Genomic DNA, 22,916 nt, shown 5'->3' with positions numbered 1-22,916 from the left:
TGAACTTCGGAAAGCCTTTCTGTTTTCTTCTCTTTTTTTCCCCCCTTTTCTTTCTCCTTCTTTTTCTGGTCTTTTTCTCTTCCTTCTCTCATTCCTGCCCTCTTCCCTGTGCAGAAAAAAAAAAACCACAACATACCGCGCGGACTTGAGTGTAAGGGAGAGACAGACATAGGGAGGGAGGGGGAGAGACAGGGTGCACACACACACACACACACAGACACACACAGACACACACACACACACACACACACACACACACACACACACACACACACACACACACACACACACACACACACACACTGTAATACACGGGGAGCGATGGGATCAGACAGATGAGTGGCTGTGATAACAGGAAGCTGGCTGTAAAGCACACCACCACCACTGTCTCTGGGAACGCCGTGTGGTGGAGAGAGAGAGAGACCCAATGGTTGAGACAGACAGGACGGACTGAGACTGAGAGACAGACAGACAGACAGACAGGGAGATGACGGGAGACAGAGGAAAGAGATGGGGAGAGACAGACAGACAGACAGACATAGTGAGACAGAGAGAAAGAGAAATGAGGAGAGAGAGAGAGAGACCCAATGGTTGAGACAGACACACGGGCTGAGACTGAGACAGACAGACAGACAGACAGACAGGGAGATGACGGGAGACAGAGGAAAGAGATGGGGAGAGAGAGAGACAGACAGACAGACATAGTGAGACAGAGAGAAAGAGAAATGAGGAGAGAGAGAGACCCAATGGTTGAGACAGACACACGGGCTGAGACTGAGAGAGACAGACAGACAGACAGGGAGATGACGGGAGACAGAGGAAAGAGATGGGGAGAGAGAGAGACAGACAGACAGACATAGTGAGACAGAGAGAAAGAGAAATGAGGAGAGAGAGACCCAGTGGTTGAGACAGACACACGGGCTGAGACTGAGACAGACAGACAGACAGGGAGATGACGGGAGACAGAGGAAAGAGATGGGGAGAGAGAGACAGACAGACAGACAGATAGACATAGTGAGACAGAGAGAAAGAGAAATGAGGAGAGAGAGACCCAGTGGTTGAGACAGACACACGGGCTGAGACCGGAGACAGAGGAAAGAGATGGGGGGAGGGAGAGAGAGAGACAGACAGACAGACAGACAGACATAGTGAGACAGAGAGAAAGAGAAATGTGGAGTGATGGTCTAGAGGTAACGCGTCCGCCTAGGAAACGAGAGAATCTGAGCGCGCAGGTTCGAATCACGGCTCAGACGCCGATATTTTCTCCCCCTCCACTAGACCTTGAGTGGTGGTCTGGACGCTAGTCATTCGGATGAGACGATAAACTGAGGTCCCGTGTGCAGCATGCACTTAGCGCACGTAAAAGAACCCACGGCAACAAAAGGATTGTTCCTGGCAAAATTCTGTAGAAAAATCCACTTCGATAGGAAAAGCAAATAAAACCGCACGCAGGAAAAAAATACAAAAAAATGGGTGGCGCTGTAGTGTAGCGACGTGCTCTCCCTGGGGAGAGCAGCCCGAATTTCACACAGAGAAATCTGTTGTGATAAAAAGAAATACAAATACAAATACAAAATACAAAACAAGAGAGGCAAGGCCTTCAAGACTCACTTGTGATAAATTACGTCCCCTAGCATTAATTACAGAGTAATTTCCCTTTTTTACTATCTGCACCAAAACGTTTGCAAAATAAATAAAAATTCCATGCTTAGCAAAAGAAGTTCCTGTTTGAACAAAAAATGATAATAATGACTCCTCTAGTTGTTGTGTCAGAATAAGAGGTCAAAGTGCCAAGTTTAGAGAATACAAAAAATATAAATATAACAGTAAATGCAGTTTGCATATAATTAGGCTTCTTTTAAAAAAAAAATTTTGTGCCCATCCCAGAGGTGCAATATTGTTTTAAACAAGATGACTGGAAAGAACTGAATTTTTCCTATTTTTATGCCAAATTTGGTGTCAACTGACAAAGTATTTGCAGAGAAAATGTCAATGTTAAAGTTTACCACGGACACTCAGACACACACACACAAACACACACACACACACACACACAGCTGAACACCGGGTTAAAACATAGACTCACTTTGTTTACACAAGTGAGTCAAAAAATGAGGAGAGAGAGAGAGACGGACAGAGACAGGGAGCGGCAGACGGCATGGGGGGGGGGGGGGGGGTCCCATCCATCAGCTGGTTCCTTCTGACCTGGCGGTGTACCTTGACACAGGTATTTGTATTTGTATTTCTCTTTTTATCACATCAGATTTCTCTGTGTGAAATTCGGGCTGCTCTCCCCAGGGAGAGCGCGTCGCTATACTACAGCGCCACCCATTTTTTTGTATTTTTTTCCTGCGTGCAGTTTTATTGGTTTTTCCTACCGAAGTGGATTTTTCTATAGAATTTTGCCAGGAACAACCCTTTTGTTGCCGTGGGTTCTTTTACGTGCGCTAAGTGCATGCTAGCACACGGGACCTCGGTTTATCGTCTCATCCGAATGACTAGCGTCCAGACCACCACTCAAGGTCTAGTGGAGGGGGAGAAAATATCCGGGCGGCTGAGCCGTGATTCGAACCAGCGCGCTCAGATTCTCTCGCTTCTTAGGCGGACGCGTTACCTCTAGGCCATCACTCCACTTGGTGCTGATAACAGTGATGTGTGAAGGTCGCGTGGTGTGGTGTACAGGGCATCAGAGCCATGCTATACGGTCCCCACCCACACGTACACGGTTCACACAATGGTAAGAACCACTTTGCTGAAAACCAGTCACTTGACATTTTCTGCAGGCTGCATGATTACAGTCTATCTGCCACTGGCTTCTCATTGAACTACACAAATGGCACCACCGAAGTGACTCGGCAGCAGTGCAGGGTCTCCTCTGGTGTGTGACCTTCTGGCGACCTAACATCGATGGTTCCCCGTGTTGTAGAGGGATGCTTCCTGATGACGCAGTTCACAGTGTTGCAGACGAATGCGTCCCGATGACACAGTGTTGCAGGAGCACTTATTAAAGGATACCAGGCCAGCGCACATACAGATGCAGCAACAACAACAGCAACAGCAACAGCAATACACACACACACACACACACACACACACACACACACACAGCAGGATAGGGACGACGTTGGGCGTGATTTATCCCCCCCCCCCCCGCCCCCCTTCCCCCCCACCCCCACTGAATGCCAGCAGAGAAAAAAGGGTGTGAGGTTGGGGTGGGGGTTTGACTGTTTACAAATACGCTTTGCACTTGGAAGAAGTAATATAGGGCGGGAGAGGATCTGGATCAGTCCTACACCTCCAGCCCCGCCCGGCTGCCTTGTGCACACAACTCTCCCGTTGAGAGACGGTTCCCATTCATGAAAAAAATAAGGAGTCGTGTGTGTGTGTCTGTGTGTGTGTGTGTGTGTGAGAGAGAGAGAGAGAGAGAGAGAGAGAGAGTTTTGTGTGTGTATGTGAGAGAGAGAGACAGAGAGAGTGTGTGTGTGTGTGAGGAAGGGTCTGGGATCGGGTGGTAGGTGTGTGTGAGTGTTGAACGGGCGGGTTGTGGTGGTGAATAGTGGTGGTCCTGTCAGCCAGCCACATAATGTCTGCACCAGTGACGGTGGGTAAAAAAAATTCATGTCAACTACGTCTTGTCGGATCTCTCGCCGAAAGCAGGGCGGTGGTAAATATTATGAAAGCGGTGTAGTGTGGTGTGGTGTGTGTGTGTGTGTGTGTGTGTGTGTGTGTGTGATATGGAGGGAGAGAGACAGATCTGGAGAGAAGAAGCAGGCAGAAATTTTCACACACGCACGCGCGCACGTTCCCCAACTCACTCACGCGTACATACGCACGTGCGCTCGAACTTGCGCATGCATGCACACACCCATACATACCCACATTTTGTGTATTATGCATGACTATCTTTCCGTCTGTTTGTCTTACTGTCCCATATGCCCGTCTGTCCATATCAGTCTGTATGATTATGTCTGTATCTGTCTGTTTTTAATCTATCGACATGTCAATCTTTTTTGTCTGTATGTCTATCTCTATCTTTTTTGTCTGTATATCTGTCTCTATCCATATCGGTCTGTCTATATATACTTATCTATGTGCATCTCTCAATCTCTCTATCTAGCAACATGTCTACATGTGCGTCTATCTGTATGCAAATGATACTTATAGGTCTTTTGTCTTGTCTGTTTAATCTGTCTATCTATCTATCTGTCTATCTGTCTGCCTGATTGCCTGCCCATTGACGGGCGCAATAGCCGAGTGGTTAAAGCGTTGGACTGTCAATCTGAGGGTCCCGGGTTCGAATCACGGTGACGGCGCCTGGTGGGTAAAGGGTGGAGATTTTTCGGATCTCCCAGGTCAACATATGTGCAGACCTGTTAGTGCCTGAACCCCCTTCGTGTGTATATGCAAGCAGAAGATCAAATACGCACGTTAAAGATCCTGTAATCCATGTCAGCGCTCGGTGGGTTATGGAAACAAGAACATACCCAGCATGCACACCCCAGAAAACGGAGTATGGCTGCCTACATGGCGGGGTAAAACGGTCATATACGTGAAAGCCCACTCATGTGCATACGAGTGAACGCAGAAGAAGAAGAAGAAGCATGCCCTTGGTTTCACAGCCTACAATGACGTAGGTCACACAGACCCAGACCAATGAATCAAATCACTGGATCTCACCTAATCCACACTGCCATCTGTTCGGTCAGTGGTGTAGGTATGTAAGTTGAAACAGTAAAGGGGTCCAGTTGGCTGCAGTCCTGACACATGTGACCGGTCAGCCTTGCGGGGTTCGGTCAGTGCTGACACATGTGATCGGTCAGCCTTGCGAGGTTCGGTCAGTGCTGACACATGTGACCGGTCAGCCTTGCGGGGTTCGGTCAGTGCTGCCACATGTGACCGGTCAGCCTTGCGGGGTTCGGTCAGTGCTGACACATGTGATCGGTCAGCCTTGCGGGGTTCGGTCAGTGCTGTTCGTTGTACAGCTGCTGCTGTTATCGAAATGGAACGAAACGCACTGAACCGAAGACGACTTGGAGAGGTTAGGGAGAAACAGAGAGAGAGAGAGAGAGAGAGCTGCTGGAATGACTTCCACAGAGAAAGGACGGGAGGAGATGGGGGGAGAGAAGAGAGAAAGAAATGAAGAGAGAGATGTGGAGGGGGGAATGAGGGAGGCAAGAGATAGCTGGCTACTACTATCGCAACCACTGAGCTGAAGAATGACTTCAACACTCGTACCTGAACACACACACACACACACACACACACACACACACACACACACAGAGAGAGAGAGAGAGATAGGCAGTGCAGTTAAATCTATTGCCCTTTACCCCTCAGTTCACAGAGACTGTAGACAGGTGAGTGTTATCTCCGCCTGTCACGTTCCCGATAGATCAGAGTCAGTTGGCGTCTGTAGCTGTACAGGAAGTCAGCTGAAAGGAGGGATGAGGCCTGAAGGATGGACGTCTGTAGCTGTACATGAAGTCAGCTGAAAGGAGGGATGAGGCTTGAAGGATGGACGTCTGTAGCTGTACAGGAAGTCAGCTGAAAGGAGGGGTGAGGCCTGAAGGATGGACGTCTGTAGCTGTACAGGAAGTCAGCTGAAAGGAGGGGTGAGGCCTGAAGGATGGACATGTGTAGCTGTACAGGAAGTCAGCTGAAAGGAGGAATGAGGCCTGAAGGATGGACGTGTGTAGCTGTACAGGAAGTCAGCTGAAAGGAGGGATGAGGCCTGAAGGATGGACGTCTGTAGCTGTACAGGAAGTCAGCTGAAAGGAGGGGTGAGGCCTGAAGGATGGACGTGTGTAGCTGTACAGGAAGTCGGCTGAAAGGAGGAATGAGGCCTGAAGGATGGACGTGTGTAGCTGTACAGGAAGTCAGCTGAAAGGAGGGATGAGGCCTGAAGGATGGACGTCTGTAGCTGTACAGGAAGTCAGCTGAAAGGAGGGATGAGGCCTGAAGGATGGACGTGTGTAGCTGTACAGGAAGTCAGCTGAAAGGAGGGATGAGGCCTGAAGGATGGACGTGTGTAGCTGTACAGGAAGTCAGCTGAAAGGAGGGATGAGGCTTGAAGGATGGACGTCTGTAGCTGTACAGGAAGTCAGCTGAAAGGAGGGGTGAGGCCTGAAGGATGCACGTCTGTAGCTGTACAGGAAGTCAGCTGAAAGGAAGGATGCCTGAAGATGGACGTCTGTAGCTGTACATGAAGTCAGCTGAAAGGAGGGATGAGGTCTGGAGGATGGACGTTTGTAGCTGTACATGAAGTCAGCTGAAAGGAGGGATGAGGCCTGAAGGATGGACGTCTGTAGCTGTACAGGAAGTCAGCTGAAAGGAGTGAGGCTTGAAGGATGGACGTCTGTAGCTGTACAGGAAGTCAGCTGAAAGGAGGGATGAGGCTTGAAGGATGGACGTCTGTAGCTGTACATGAACTCGTCTGAAAGGAGGGATGAGGCCTGAAGGATGGACGTCTGTAGCTGTACAGGAAGTAAGCTGAAAGGAGGGATGAGGCCTGAAGGATGGACGTCTGTATCTGTACAGGAAGTCAGCTGAAAGGAGTGAGGCTTGAAGGATGGACGTGTGTAGCTGTACATGAAGTCAGCTGAAAGGAGGGATGAGGCCTGAAGGATGGACGTCTGTAGCTGTACATGAAGTCAGCTGAAAGGAATGAGGCCTGAAGGATGGACGTCTGTAGCTGTACAGGAAGTCAGCTGAAAGGAGGGGTGAGGCCTGAAGGATGGACGTCTGTAGCTGTACAGGAAGTCAGCTGAAAGGAGTGAGGCCTGAAGGAATGGACGTTGTAGCTGTAACAGGAAGCAGCTGAAAGGAGGGTGGGCCTGAAGGTGGACGTCTGTAGCACGTCATCTTCAAAATACGGAGGGATGCAGGGTTGATAGATGACCTACCAATGTCGCTTGACAGTAATTTCAGTGCAAAGGAGTCAGATTCAAATCTGACGGATGACGCATATCTGTGCAATGCAAGATTGCAGCTCACAATTGAGAGATCATCGTCTCTAGAAGACTATCGACGTGTGTACTGACATCAAACTCTACATGCAACAGATGATATCCTGAAGGAACAGACGTCAATACCCTCATGAAGTGCTGAACAGACTGATCCCTGAAATGGACATCTTCAAGCGTAAAATGAATCAGCTAAAAATGAGATGAATATGGATACTTAAGCACTACATAGAAGTCTGCTAAAGGGGGGTTAACGCTTGAAATGGACGTCTTCTAGTGTTACATAAGTCACAAAATGGAAAAAAAAAAAAAAAAAAAAAAAAAATGAACGAGAGCGCGCTGCGCGCCTGTACATACGTTACATACAGTGTACTAACAGTACCTAACACTGCGCTGAGGAATGGACGTCTGTAGCTGTACGGACGTCAGCTGAAAGGAGGGATGAGGCTTGAAGGGTGGACGTCCTGTAGCTGCACAGGAAGTCAGCTGAAAGGAGGGATGAGGCTTGAAGGATGGACGTCTGTAGCTGTACAGGAAGTCAGCTGAAAGGAGGGATGAGGCTGGAAGGATGGACGTCTGTAGCTGTACAGGAAGTCAGCTGAAAGGAAGGATGAGGCCTGAAGGATGGACGTCTGTAGCTGTACAGGATGTCAGCTGAAAGGAGGGATGAGGCTTGAACGATGGCCGTCTGTTACACTCTTGAACTTCACAGGCAGCGACGGGAACACGCTGATTGTTTCAACAGTGTTTTTACTTCCAGCATGTCGCTGTACTCGTTACAGATGAAGGCAATAAGAAAATCTTACACAAAGTCCTGTCCTATTCCAGTACGTCTGACACATCAGTACCTTAATTAAGAAAATATGCAACAGACAGATGAATACCTCCAATACTTCAAAATACGCAAGAGACAAAACAGTAGTAACCCCACACAGTATGCAGCTGATATATCAGAACCTCTACACAATATGCGCTTGACATGTCAATACCTTCATATGCAACAGAGAGATCAATACCTATACAAAATCTACAACGGATGCCGCAATATCTGTGCAAAATATGCAGCAGATACTGCAATTCCTCTCACAATTTGCAGTAGACATCAATACCTCTCTCAGTATGCACCAGACATCAATATTTCTCACAGTGTGTAACAGACACATCAATACCTCTTACAATTTGCAACAGACATCGATATCCCTCACACTGTGTAACAGACATCAATACCCCTCATAATGTGTAACAGACATCAATACCCCTTATAATGTGTAACAAACACATCAATACCTCTCACAATGCGTAACAGATATCAGTATAATAATAATAATAATAATGGATACTTATATAGCACACAATCTAGAAATCTGCTCAAGGTGCTTTACAAAAACGCTTTTGTTAACATAATACATCATATCTATGTTACATACACACACCAAAATGTGACTACACACACACACACACACACACACACACACACACACACACACACACACACACACACACACACTCGCACGCACGCACGCACGCACGCGCGCGCGTGCGCGCGCTGCATACATACATTTTAACATACATGTGTATCTAACAGCTACCCTAACACATACGCACACATGGGCAGGCACAAACTTACATAAACACACGCACACGCACACACAATACACATTCATATGCATGCATGTAGTTATGTACACATACATATGTATACACACATAGTCAAGCACAGCTAATATCTCTCACAATGTGTAATAGACATCAATATCTCTCACAATGTGTAACAGACATCAATATCTCTCACAATGTGTAACAGACACACCAATACCTCTCACAATGTGTATATATGATTGTCAGTCGTGTTCGACTATGACCATCAGAACAGCAGAGGAGGCAACTGCTGTTCCGACTGTTTGGGCTAGGATTTGATTATAGTGGAGAGTGTCTTGCCCAAGTTACATCCCCACTCTCTCGGCCAACCAGCCCACAAGGGTGCAGCACTTAAGAGCCAGTGCAATTTTGCCTCCTAGTTTGAGAGTCATAGTCCTTCACAAAAGACTAAACTGTAAATGGTTTCCCATTGACTGGAGAAACCATTGATAATACAGCTCTCACTTTGCTGTTGGCCCAAATGTAAACTTGTAAACTTATGTCAGTGTGTAACAGACATCACTATCCCTCATAATGTGTAGCATACACACCAATACCTCCCAACAATTGTACAGACTTCGACCAATACCCTCTCACATGTGTACAGATCAAACTCATGTGTTTGTGTACGCGCGCGCAATCATGGCTCTCAGCGCCTCTTGTCTGCACACTTCTCTCACTTCTCATCACTCCTCTTGTTCGTCATCTCACATTCCTTCTTCCTTCTTCATTCCATTCGCTTCTCTTTGTCACTATCATTCGTCCCTTTTCCTGTCTTCATTCGCTTCTTTTTCATCATCTCTGCTTCCTTTCTCTGTCACTTCTTCGTCTCTTTCTCTTTCACTTATCATTTGTCTCTTCTCTGTCTAATTCGCTTCTTTCTTCGTCATATCCTTCGTCTTCTCTCTATATTATCTTCGTCTCTTCTTCTTCACTTCGCTCCTTCCTCTGATTCCCTCCTTCTTCTTTCTCTTCCTCCTATTCGCTGTCTTTGTCATTTTCTCATCCTCCTCTCCGCACTTCATCACTTCGTTTGTCACTTACTACCATCACTCAAAGTTCCACATCAATACCTCACAATGTGTAACAGACATCAATATCTCTCATAATATGTAACAGACACACCAATACCTCTCACAATGTGTAACAGACATCAATACCCCTCACAATGTGTAACAGACATCAATACCTGTCTCCTCTCTGTGTGTGTGTGTGTGTGTGTGCGCGTGTATGTATGTATGTGTGTGTGTGTGTGTGTGTGTACGCGCGCGCAATTCGTTGTCCTCGTCCTTCTCCTCGTCATTTGCATCACTTCCGCTCTCCTTTCTTCTGTCACTTCTCAATCACTTCCGCTCTCTTTTCTTCTGTCACTTCTCTGTCACTTCCGCTCTCTTTTCTTCTTTCACTTCTTCATCACTTCCGCTCTCCTTTCTTCTGTCACTTCATCACTTCCGCTCTCCTTTCTTCTTTCACTTCTACATCACATCCGCTCTCCTTTCTTCTTTCACTTCTCCATCACTTCCGCTATCCTTTCCTCTCTGTCACTTCTCCATCACTTCCGCTATCCTTTCCTCTCTGTCACTTCTCCATCACTTCCGCTCTCCTTTCCTCTGTCACTTCTCCATCACTTCCGCTCTCCTATCTTCTGTCACTTCTCCATCACCTCCGCTCTCCTTTCTTCTGTCACTTCTCCATCACCTCCGCTCTCCTTTCTTCTGTCACTTTATCACTTCCGCTCTCCTTTCTTCTTTCACTTCTTCATCACTTCCGTTCTCCTTTCTTCTTTCACTTCTCCATCACTTCCGCTCTCCTTTCTTCTGTCACTTCATCACTTCCGCTCTCCTTTCCTCTCTGTCACTTCATCACTTCCGCTCTCCTCTCCTTTCCTCTCTGTCACTTCATCACTTCCGCTCTCCTTTCCTCTCTGTCACTTCTTCACTGTTGATGTGGTACACGCTTTGTTGAAAGGACTCACTGCACACTGTTGATGTTGTACACGCTTTGTTGAAAGCACTGACTGCACACTGCTGATGTGGTACACTTTTTGTTGAAAGTACTCACTGCACACTGCTGATGTGGTACACGCTTTGTTGAAAGGACTCACTGCTCACTGTTGATGTGGTACACGCTTTGTTGAAAGTAGCACTCAGTGCACACTATTGATGTGGTACACGCTTTGTTGAAAGCACTCACTGCACACTGCTGATGTGGTACACGCTTTGTTGAAAGGACTCACTGCACACTGTTGATGTGGTACACGCTTTGTTGAAAGCACTCACTGCACACTGTTGATGTGGTACACGCTTTGTTGAAAGCACTCACTGCACACTGTTGATGTGGTACACGCTTTGTTGAAAGGACTCACTGCACACTGTTGATGTGGTACACGCTTTGTTGAAAAGACTCAACTCACTGCACACTGTTGTTGTGGTACACACTTTGTTGAAAGCACTCACTGCACACTGTTGATGTGGTACACGCTTTGTTGAAAGCACTCACTGCACACTGTTGATGTGGTACACGCTTTGTTGAAAGCACTCACTGCACACTGTTGATGTTGTACACGCTTTGTTGAAAGGACTCACTGCACACTGTTGATGTGGTACACGCTTTGTTGAAAGCACTCGACTCACTGCACACTGTTGATGTGGTACACGCTTTGTTGAAAGCACTCACTGCACACTGTTGATGTGGTACACGCTTTGTTGAAAGCACTCACTGCACACTATTGATGTGGTACACGCTTTGTTGAAAGTAGTACTCACTGCACACTGCTGATGTGGTACACGCTTTGTTGAAAGTAGTACTCACTGCACACTGTTGATGTGGTACACGCTTTGTTGAAAGCACTCACTGCACACTGTTGATGTGGTACACGCTTTGTTGAAAGTAGTACTCACTGCACACTGTTGATGTGGTACACGCTTTGTTGAAAGTAGTACTCACTGCACACTGTTGATGTGGTACACACTTTGTTGAAAGTAGTACTCACTGCACACTGTTGATGTGGTACACGCTTTGTTGAAAGTACTCACTGCACACTGCTGATGTGGTACACGCTTTGTTGAAAGTAGTACTCACTGCACACTGTTGATGTGGTACACGCTTTGTTGAAAGTACTCACTGCACACTGCTGATGTGGTACACGCTTTGTTGAAAGTAGTACTCACTGCACACTGTTGATGTGGTACACGCTTTGTTGAAAGCACTCACTGCACACTGTTGATGTGGTACACACTTTGTTGAAAGCACTCGACTCACTGCACACTGTTGATGTGGTACACACTTTGTTGAAAGTAGTACTCACTGCACGACATTGTTGCCAGAAATCATCATGGTGGTATTGGTTGGGTTGGATGAGCTGGGCTTTTTTTTCATTCTTTCTTTCTTTCTTTTTTTCTTTTTTTTTAACCCTGTTTTGTGTGTGTGTGTGTGTGTGTGTTCCATCTTCCCCATATACTGACTCAACGCAGCATCAACACAGGAAAGTTTGTAACGGCTTTTAGAGCTTAAACCCCCCACCCCCACCCCCCCTCCCCCCCCGCCCCACCGCCCCACCACCACCCACCACCAGCACTCTCAGAACATGCAGGCTCCATGCTTCTATTCCAGCACCAGTACAGTACCAGGCTTCACGAGCCGTTGGTGGCAACTTTTTGATTGATGACCAGGACTTGTGTCAACACATGTGTGAATGTGGGCGGGGGGAGGGGTGGAGTGGGCGGTGGGGTATGAGGAAGGGAAGAGAGAGAGAGAGAAGGGGGAGCCATTTGAGTTAAGGGAAGTGTAGTGGAAGGGGGGGTGGGGGTTGGGTGGGAGGGGGAGGTTGCGGGGGGAGTATGAGGAAGGGAAGAGAGAGAGAGAGAAGGGGGAGCCACTTGAGTTGAGGGAAGTGTAGTGGAAGGGGGGTGGGGAAGGGGGGGGGGGTGTAGGAAGAGGAAGAATGAGGAGAGTGGGGGAAGGGGAGGTAAGCGGAGAAGGAAGCACGGGCAAGTCTGTGGTTTGGTGAGGAACGTTTCGGCTTACTTTTTGGTTTTGGTTTTTTTGTTGTATTTTTTTTCTTTCTCGTTGTTTTTTTGTTTGTTTGTTTGTTTGTTATTTCGGGGTGGGGGGTTCGTCACTTGTCGAAGTATTATTTACATCCCCACGCGTTTTGTTTTTTTTCACGACTTTTGTCCACGCATTTTGATGACTGTGTTGCACGCGGTGATGGAGGGTTTGTTTGTTTTTTATTTGTCTGCCGAGTCAGTCTGTCCCGTCTGTCAGTTGTACTGGGTGTGGGTGTCGTTTTTTTTTTGTCTGTGTGGTTTTGGGCGGTGTGGGTAAGGGGGAGGGGGAGGGTTATTTTTTCTTGTTTTTACTTTCCCTTTCCTTTGTCGGTTTCTATTCATATGTTGTTGTTTTTTTCGTTGGTTTTTTTTTTCTTTCTTTCTTTCTTTTCTCCCGAGTGGTGTGAGGTGTCAGTGTGTCCGCTGCGGCAAGAACAGAGAAAGTTGGAGGAGGCCTTCCTTTTCTTCTTCTTCTTCTTTCTTCTTCTTCTCTGTTGCTCTCTCCTCGCAAGTGACTGCCAAGTGGTTGATCGTCAGTGTGTGTATGTCTGTGAAATCTTTTATGCCCAAGAACGAGACCAGCGGCAGATTTTTGGTTTTTTTGTTTTGTTGCAAATGTATTCCATTCACTTTTCTTGTTATAGTTCTGTCGACAGTCGGGTATTTGTGTTTGCTGTTCACCACTAACTGTGCAAATCTGGGAGCAGTGTTCGTGACGACGTGTCATTTATGGTTGAAACAGTTGTGGGGTTTTTGTGTGTGTGTGTTGTTGTTTTTTTGTTTGGTTGGTTTTTTGTTTTGTTTTGTTTTTTAACACGTCACAGTCACACACTGCAGTTCAACAGGACGGCAAAAACTCTGATGTAAAGTTTCAGTTTCAGTTTCAGTAGCTCAAGGAGGCGTCACTGCGTTCGGACAAATCCATATACGCTACACCACATCTGCCAAGCAGATGCCTGACCAGCAGCGTAACCCAACGCGCTTAGTCAAGCCTTGAGAAAAAAAAGGTGAATAAATAATAGATAAGCTTACATAAATAAATAAATAATAATTATGATATATAAAAAAAGGTAGTAGTAATGATAATGATAATAAAATAATAATGATAATAAAAATAAATAAATGAATAAATAAGACAACAATGATGATATGATGATAAATAAGCAAATAAAGTCTTATCCTGATGATCATGGGGAATTTTTCAGTATGGGACGTCCCTCTTGTGTTCATTGTCTTGTAGTAAACCCGTTGGTGGTCTTGGCACCAGCCAGTGTCGGGAGTTGTTGTTTTTTTGTGGTTTTTTTTTTTTTTTTGTGAGTGACGTTGTTGTGACCACGGACGTATGTATACAGGTTCGTGCTTGTGACAGACTTGCAATACCCGACTTCAGGTCCTTTTGCAGGAAACGTCTGCTTTTCTGCAGTGTGTTTATATGTGTCTGTCAGTGACGTTATAGTCACGTGGTTGCCATGCACGGGCTCAACACGTCATGTGAGGTAACGACACGTCTAACTTGTCTGTGTGTATGTGTGCCTCTGTCTCTCCCTCCATTCTCCCTCTCATCCTTCCCCTGTGTGTGTGTGTGTGTGTGTGTGTGTGTGTGTGGCGGCCACACCCCAGCACATTCACACACATGCACTCACACGCATCTGCACGCCGGTACAAACACCGGACACAGCCTAAATGTGGTCATCGTGAAGCAGAAGTGCTCTGTCTTGCTCAGCTAAATGTGGTCATCGTGAAGCAGAAGTGCTCTGTCTTGCTCAGCTAAGTGTGGTTATCGTGAAGCAGAAGTGCTCTGTCTTGCTCAGCTAAGTGTGGCTATCGTGAAGCAGAAGTGCTCTGTCTTGCTCAGCTAAGTGTGGTTATCGTGAAGCAGAAGTGTTCTGTCTTGCTCAGCTAAGTGTGGTTATCGTGAAGCAGAATTGCTCTGTCTTGCTCAGCTAAGTGTGGTCATCGTGAAGCAGAAGTGCTCTCAGTCTCTTGCTCAGCTAAGTGTGGTCATTGTTAAGCAGAAGTGCTCTGTCTTGCTCAGCTAAGTGTGGTCATCGTGAAGCAGAAGTGCTCTCTCTTGCTCAGCTAAGTGTGGTCATCGTGAAGCAGAAGTGCTCTCTCTTGCTCAGCTGAATGTGGTCATCATGGTTGGGTTACGCTGCTGGTCAGGCATCTGCTTGGCAGATGTGGTGTAGCGTATATGGATTTGTCCGAACGCAGTGACGCCTCCTTGAGCTACTGATACTGATACTGATCAGTCTCTTGCTCAGCTAAATGTGGTTATTGTGAAGCAGAATTGCTCTGTCTTGCTCAGCTAAGTGTGGTCATCGTGAAGCAGAAGTGCTCTCTCTTGCTCAGCTAAGTGTGGTCATCGTGAAGCAGAAGTGCTCTGTCTTGCTCAGCTAAGTGTGGTCATCACGAAGCAGAAGTGCTCTCTCTTGCTCAGCTAAGTGTGGTTATGGTGAAGCGGCAATAGAAGAAGAAGGGCTGTCAGTTGCTGAACGTTGTAGAGTGAAGTGTGATGACTGTGAAGGAGTGGAGAACACAACGAGGTAGGCTGAAAGCTGAAGAGGGAGGTAAGAACACAGCGGGGTAGGACTGAAAGCTGAACAGGGAGGTAAGAACACAGCGAGGTAGGCTGAAAGCTGAACAGGGAGGTAAGAACACAGCGAGGTAGGCTGAAAGCTGAACAGGGAGGTAAGAACACAGCGGGGTAGGCTGAAAGCTGAACAGGGAGGTAAGAACACAGCGAGGTAGGACTGAAAGCTGAACAGGGAGGTAAGAACACAGCGAGGTAGGCTGAAAGCTGAACAGGGAGGTAAACAAACAGTGCAGCACGCAATGAGACACCACTGTTGTTATCCTGTTGGGCCGTGCGGAAAATGGAACAGGCAGATGGTAGATTCACACGCATGCACACACATGCTGTATAAACACACACACACACACACACACACACACACACACACACACACACACACACGAACGTAAGCGTGCGCATGCTCGTACACAAATACACGCACACGCGCGTGCTCTCGCGCGCATTCTCTCAATCTTTGTTTATCTCATTGTCTGTCATGTCTACCCTCCTCCTCCCATTCTGTACCGGGTGTATTGTACCCCATTCTGTACTGGGTGGGTGTATTGTACCCCATTCTGTACTGGGTGTATTGTACCACATTCTGTACTGGGTGGGTGTATTGTACCCCATTCTGTACTGGGTGGGTGTATTGTACCCCATTCTGTACTGGGTGGGTGTATTGTACCCCATTCTGTACTGGATGGGTGTATTGTACCCCATTTTATACTGGGTGTATTGTTTCCCATTCTGTACTGGGTGTATTGTACCCCATTCTGTACTGGGTGTATTGTACCACATTCTGTACCGGGTGTATTGTACCCCATTCTGTACTGGGTGTATTGTACCCCATTCTGTACTGGGTGTATTGTACCCCATTCTGTACTGGGTGTATTGTACCACATTCTGTACTGGGTGTATTGTACCCCATTCTGTACTGGGTGTATTGTACCCCATTCTGTACTGGGTGTATTGTACCCCATTCTGTACTGTTCTGGGTGTATTGTACCCCATTCTGTACTGTACTGGGTGTATTGTACCCCATTCTGTACCGGGTGTATTGTATCCCATTCTGTACCGGGTGTATTGTACCCCATTCTGTACCGGGTGTATTGTACCCCATTCTGTACTGTACTGGGTGTATTGTATCCCATTCTGTACCGGGTGTATTGTACCCCATTCTGTACTGTACTGGGTGTATTGTACCCCATTCTGTACTGTACCGGGTGTATTGTATCCCATTCTGTACCGGGTGTATTGTACCCCATTCTGTACTGTACTGGGTGTATTGTATCCCATTCTGTACTGGGTGTATTGTACCCCCATTCTGTACTGTTCTGGGTGTATTGTACCCCATTCTGTACTGTACTGGGTGTATTGTATCCCATTCTGTACCGGGTGTATTGTATCCCATTCTGTACCGGGTGTATTGTACCCCATTCTGTACTGGGTGTATTGTACCCCCATTCTGTACTGTTCTGGGTGTATTGTACCCCATTCTGTACTGTACTGGGTGTATTGTACCCCATTCTGTACCGGGTGTATTGTATCCCATTCTGTACCGGGTGTATTGTACCCCATTCTGTACTGGGTGTATTGTACCCCATTCTGTACTGGGTGTATTGTATCCTCCACTAATATTAATGTCTGAGACCCAGGCCCAACTCTCTATCTGTCTGTCTGTCTGTCTGTCTCTCTCTCTCTCATCTCTCTCTCTCTCTCTCTCTCTCTCTCTTTCCGTATTATCTGTATATGATGGCCTAGAGGTATCGCGTCCGCATAGGAAGCGAGAGAATCTGAGCGCGCTGGTTCGAATCACGGCTCAGCCGCCGATATTTTCTCCCCCTCCACTAGACCTTGATTGGTGGTCTGGACGCTAGTCATTCAGATGAGACGATAAACCGATGTCCCGTGTGCAGCATGCACTTAGCGCACGTAAAAGAAACCACGGCAACAAAAGGGAACTGACATTTGATTCCACACTGAGACTCTGTGCATCACTGGGTGACGAGGGTATATTATTAAAGCCCAGGCAGGGGGTCTCCTTATCTCTGTCTCTTCCTTTGACTCTCTCCCTCTCTCTCGTTCGTTTGCTCTTGCTCTTTTTCTCTCTGTCTGTCTCTGTCTCTCTATCTCTTTCTCTCAGTCTCCATACTGTCTCTGTCCCACCCTACCTTCACACCTCTCTCTCGCTTCCCCCATCATTCGCTCTTTTTTCTCACTCTCACACACACACACACACACACACACACACACACACACACACACACACACACACACGCCGCATGCATGCGCACACACACACACACACACACACACACACACACACAGAGAACAGCGCCTTGGGTAAAAAAAAAAAATCCAGTCCCCCAAACACACAGTCACAAACACATACACATATATGGTGTACAATTCCCAGCAAAACTTCTTATGCAAAGTTCTGCACGCACGCACGCATGCGCGCGCACACACACACACACACACACACACACACACACACACACACACAGAGTTTGGGTGAGACTTGTGGAGGTGTCACAATCGTCTCAGCCCACTCTTCGCCGTATTTGTGTGTGTGTGTGTGTGTGTGTGTGTGTGTGTGTGTTTTCCTTTCCTGTCACTGTGTCAGAGGGTGGTTATGGCGGAGTTGAAGGAGGGGGAAGGGAGGTGGGGGGGGGGGGGGGGGGAGTTTGTTTCGGGGGTGGGATTGGGTTCGATTGGGGAGGTCGTGGGTGGTGGGTGTGGTTAGGGGTGGAGAGTGAGGTGGATGGTTGGGAAGTGTGATTTCTTTTTCGAGGGGTTGTGTTGTGTATATATTTTTGCTCCTCTGGGGTTCTTTATGTTGTGTCAGGGGGTGTGGGTGGGGGGTGGGGGGGGGAACACAAGACAACACACACACACACACACACACACACACACACACACACACACACACGTGTGATGTGTCGGTCTGAATCTCTCTCTCTCTCTCTCTCACGCGCACACGCACACGCATACACGCGCGCGCGCGCACACACACACACACACACACACACACACACACACACACACACACACACACACACACACACACACTCACACACGCACGCGCTCGCGAGTGCGCAAAAATATGTAAAACACAGAAGTAGTACTACCACTACCACTAGGAGTCGCAGCTGCAGCAGTTGTAGGAGTAGCGACAGCAGCAGCAGTAGGAGCAGCAGCAGCAGCAGAAGCAGTAGTAGTAGTATCGGAAGCATGCCGGTGGTTTCAGAAAGGACTGTAGCAAACGGCGCCTCTTCAGGACTGTGTGTGCACGTTGTTGTTGGGCACTCGGCGCTCTCGTCGTCAGCTGCACGTCAGTGGGGCACGATTTATCGATTGCTATGGCTGCACAGCGACAAGACCAATCGATAACAAAGCGCTTGTGAGGAAAAGAAAAAAAAAAAGAAAAAGAAAAACAACACACCAAGATAAACAACAGCAATAGCAACAACACGTACACACTTACGCATGCACACACACGTATACACACACGCGCGAGTGAGCGCGCGCGCGCACACACACACAAACACACACACGCACATATATATATATATATAGAGAGAGAGAGAGATGAGGATGTTGTGTTGTGTGTGTGTGTGTGTGTAGTGTAGGTAGGTATATGAATAAAGCATCGTCGTCACTGCTCTGTTCCCCCACATGGAGAGCCGATCAGCAGAGACCAACCAGCATCAGAACTCTTGGCACAGTGATATTTATTGACAGCTGCTGACCTCCCCACAAACACTGCACCTTGTCCCCCCCCCCCCAGCACTGTGTCTGACGGTCAGCATGCAGTGAGCTCACCAGTTTCAGTTTCAGTAGCTCAAGGAGGCGTCACTGCGTTCGGACAAATCCATATACGCTACACCACATCTGCCAAGCAGATGCCTGACCAGCAGCGTAACCCAACGCGCTTAGTCAGGCCTTGAGAAGAAAAAAAAGGTGAATAAATAATAGATAAGCTTACATGAATAAATAAATAAATAATAATTATGATATAGAAAAGGTAGTAGTAATGATAATAATAATAATAATAATAAATAAATAAATAAATAAGCTCACCAGGTTAGTGATGACGATAACCGTGCTGCTGGAGACGACGACGACGACAACGACAACGACAATGACAGCGATGCATGGTGACGAGAAGTCGGTGATGACTGTGTTAAGCAACAAACGATGATGACGATGACGATGGAGGTATGATGAAGATGTTGATGGAGACTGGATATTGATTGATTGACTGATGTGGATACTTATATAACGCCTATCCTCGGTCAGAGACCAAGCTCTAAGCGCTTTACATACACGGGGACATTTGCACCACAGGCTGCCTACCTGGGTAGAGCCGACTGACGGCTGCCACTGGGCGCTCATCATTCGTTTCCTGTGTCATTCAATCAGATTTCAGACGCACACGCATACACACTCAGACAGACATGTGACATTTTACGTGTATGACCGTTTTTATTTATTTACCCCGCCATGTAGGCAGCCATACTCACACCGTTTTCAGGGGTGTGCATGCTGGGTATATTCTTGTTTCCATAACCCACCGAACGCTGACATGGATTACAGGATCTTTAACGTGCGTATTTGATCTTCTGCGTGCGCATACACACGAAGGGGATTCAGGCACTAGCAGGTCTGCACATATGTTGACCTGGGAGATCGGAAAAGTTTCCACCCTTTACCCCACCAGGTGCATCGAGATTCGAACCCAGGACCCTCAGATTGAAAGTCCAGCGCTTTAACCATTCGGCTATTGCACCCGTCAATGGTGACGAGAAGTCAGTGATGACTGTGTTAAGCAACAAACGATGATGACGATGACGATGGAGGTATGATGAAGATGTTGATGGAGACTGGATATTGAGGATAACGATGCTCTGAGGGAAGGTGACAGAAATAGCCGAGTGGTTTAATTAAAGTGTTCGACTTTCAGGCTGAGGGGCCCGGGTTCGAATCTCGGTAACAGCTCGGAGGGAGACGCTCGTTACCTGCATAGCCTGTCGCTGTGTTACAAGCCGAGTAGAGCGCTGTGTGACTGGTTGCTCTCTGGTTTTGGTTTGGTTTTATTGATGTTACGCTGACGACGACGACGACGACGATGATGATGTGTGTTTGTTTGTTTGTTTGGTTGGTGTTTTGTTGTTGTTGTTTGTGTGTGTGTGTGTGTGATTTCAGCAATTGTGGGACGAAGAGGGCCATGATGATGATGATGATGTGTGATTTCAGCAATTGTGGGACGAAGAGGAGGACCATGATGATGATGATGATGATGTGTGATTTCAACAGCTGTGGGACAAAGAGGAGGACCATGATGATGATGATGATGTGTGATTTCAGCAGCTGTGGGACGAAGAGGAGGACCATGATGGTGATGACGATGATGATGTGTGATTTCAGCAGCTGTTGGACGAAGAGGAGGACCATGATGATGATGATGATGTGTGATTTCAGCAGCTGTGGGACGAAGAGGAGGACCATGATGATGATGATGATGATGATGATGATGTGTGATTTCAACAGCTGTGGGACGAAGAGGAGGACCATGGCAGCAGCAGCAGTCTGGACACGATGATGGACACTGACTCTCAGCTCTCCCTCTCTCAGGCCGGGGCCATTCGGAAAGCAGGGTCAGTCACACACACACACACACACACACACACACACACACACACTACAATCGCATGACACAGATCCTCCTCTTACAAAGATCCATGTAACCCTCATCCAGACCCGATTTGTGTGTGTGTGTGTTTCTTTTGCTTTTTCCCTTTGTTTTTTTGTTTTGTTTGTTTGTTTGTTTTGGTATTTGGTTTTCTTTTGCCCCAGCCCCACTCCCTTTACATGAAGAGGGGAGGAAGGAAGGAAGGAAGGAAGACAGACCCCCCGCAGTCACGAGGGTGACCAGGAAATAACATTTTGAGAGAGAAGAGCAGCAGCCCAGAACAGATTAATGGCTGCTTTCTGACAACCCACTGACGTCAGCAGTGTCGTCGTGTGTCACGTCACAGCCACGAGCGCAAAAAGAAGTAACCAAAGAGTGGCCATGTTCACAGACAGACCTACAAACACACTGGACTGACATTTGAACACGAGAGTTATTATCCTTACCCCAACAAATTTACACAGCCATTTTTTCATGGAGTGTTGACCAAGTGGTAACACATCTGCTTAGGAAGTCAGAGAATCTGAGTGCACGAGTTCGAATCCCGGAAAAGTGGCCAGTATTTTCTCCCCCTTCACTAGACCGATGCTAGTCATTCGGATGAGACGATGAACCGAGGTCACGTGTGTAGCATGCACTTAGCGCATGTAAAAGAACCCACGGCAACAAACTGGTTGCCCCTTAAAAAATTCTGTAAAAAAAAAAAAAAAAAAAATCCACTTCAATTGAAAAACAAAAACTGCAGGCAGGAAAAATACCAAAAAAATGGATGGCGCTCTCAGTGTAGCGACGCGTTCTCCCAGGGGAGAGCAGCCCAAATTTTACACAGAGAAATTTGTTGTGACAAAAAGAGTAATACAATACAATGCAATGCAATGCAATGCAATAATATACAATGTAATGCAGTAATAATGCAATGCAGGGAGGTGTGGTGTTGTCATGTGGGTGTGGTGTTAGGTGGGTGTTGTCAGGTGGGTGTTGTCAGGTGGGTGTGGTGTTGTCAGGTGGGTGTTGTCAGGTGGGTGTGGTGTTGTCAGGTGGGTGTGGTGTTGTCAGGTGGGTGTTGTCAGGTGGGTGTGGTGTTGTCAGGTGGGTGTTGTCAGGTGGGTGTGGTGTTGTCAGGTGGGTGTTGGTGTTGTCAGGTGGGTGTTGGTGGGTGTTGGTGTTGTCAGGTGGGTGTTGTCAGATGAGTGTGGTGTTGTCAGGTGTGGTGTTGTCAGGTGGGTGTGGTGTTGTCAGGTGTGGTGTGGTGTTGTCAGGTGGGTGTGGTGTTGTCAGGTAGGTGTTGTCAGGTGGGTGTCGTCAGGTGGGTGTGGTGTTGTCAGGTGGGTGTGGTGTTGTCAGGTGTGGTTTTGTCAGGTGGGTGTTGTCAGGTGGTTGGGTGGTGTTGTCAGGTGGGTGTGGTGTTCAGGGTGAGGTGTGGTGTTGTCAGGTGGTGTGGGTGTGTTGTCAGGTGGGTTGTGGTGTTGTCAGTGTGGTGTTGTCAGGTGGGTGTGGTGTTGTCAGGTGGTGGTGTGGTGTTGTCAGGTGGGTGTGTGTTGTCAGTGGGTGTTGTCAGGTGGGTGTGGTGTTGTCAGGTGGGTGTGGTGTTGTCAGGTGTGGTGTAGTGTGGTGGTGTTGTCAGGTGGGTGTGGTGTTGTCAGGTGGGTGGGTGTTGTCAGGTGGGTGTTTGTCAGTGGGTGTGGTGTTGTCAGGTGGGTTGGGTGTTGCAGGTGGTGGGTGTTGTCAGGTGGTGTGGGTGTTGTCAGGTGGGTGGGTGTTGTCAGGTGGGTGTGGTGTTGTCAGGTGGGTGTTGTCAGGTGTGGTGTTGTCAGGTGGGTGTGGTGTTGTCAGGTGGGTGTTGTCATGTGGGTGTGGTGTTGGCAGGTGGGTGTGGTGATGTCAGGTGGGTGTGGTGTTGTCAGGTGGGTGTGGTGTTGTCAGGTGGGTGTTGTCAGGTGGGTGTGGTGTTGTCAGGTGGGTGTTGTCAGGTGGGTGTGGTGTTGTCAGGTGGGTGT

General features: G+C 47.6%; 1 protein-coding gene across 1 annotated transcript in view; it reads left to right on the top strand.

Annotated features, from left to right (window-relative positions):
* Positions 1–22,916, top strand: part of LOC143283002 (protein still life, isoforms C/SIF type 2-like) — a 121,832-nt gene that overhangs the window by 46,699 nt on the left and 52,217 nt on the right. The window contains exon 3 of the mRNA XM_076588978.1: positions 20,778–20,884. Within this exon, the coding sequence (XP_076445093.1) occupies positions 20,826–20,884 (59 nt within the window). The 5' untranslated portion in view covers positions 20,778–20,825. The remainder of the gene's footprint in view (positions 1–20,777; positions 20,885–22,916) is intronic.

This window comes from Babylonia areolata, chromosome 6 (assembly GCF_041734735.1).
Source record: "Babylonia areolata isolate BAREFJ2019XMU chromosome 6, ASM4173473v1, whole genome shotgun sequence".
Classification (NCBI taxonomy): domain Eukaryota; kingdom Metazoa; phylum Mollusca; class Gastropoda; order Neogastropoda; family Buccinidae; genus Babylonia; species Babylonia areolata.
This window is presented reverse-complemented; position numbering and strand designations above follow the sequence as displayed.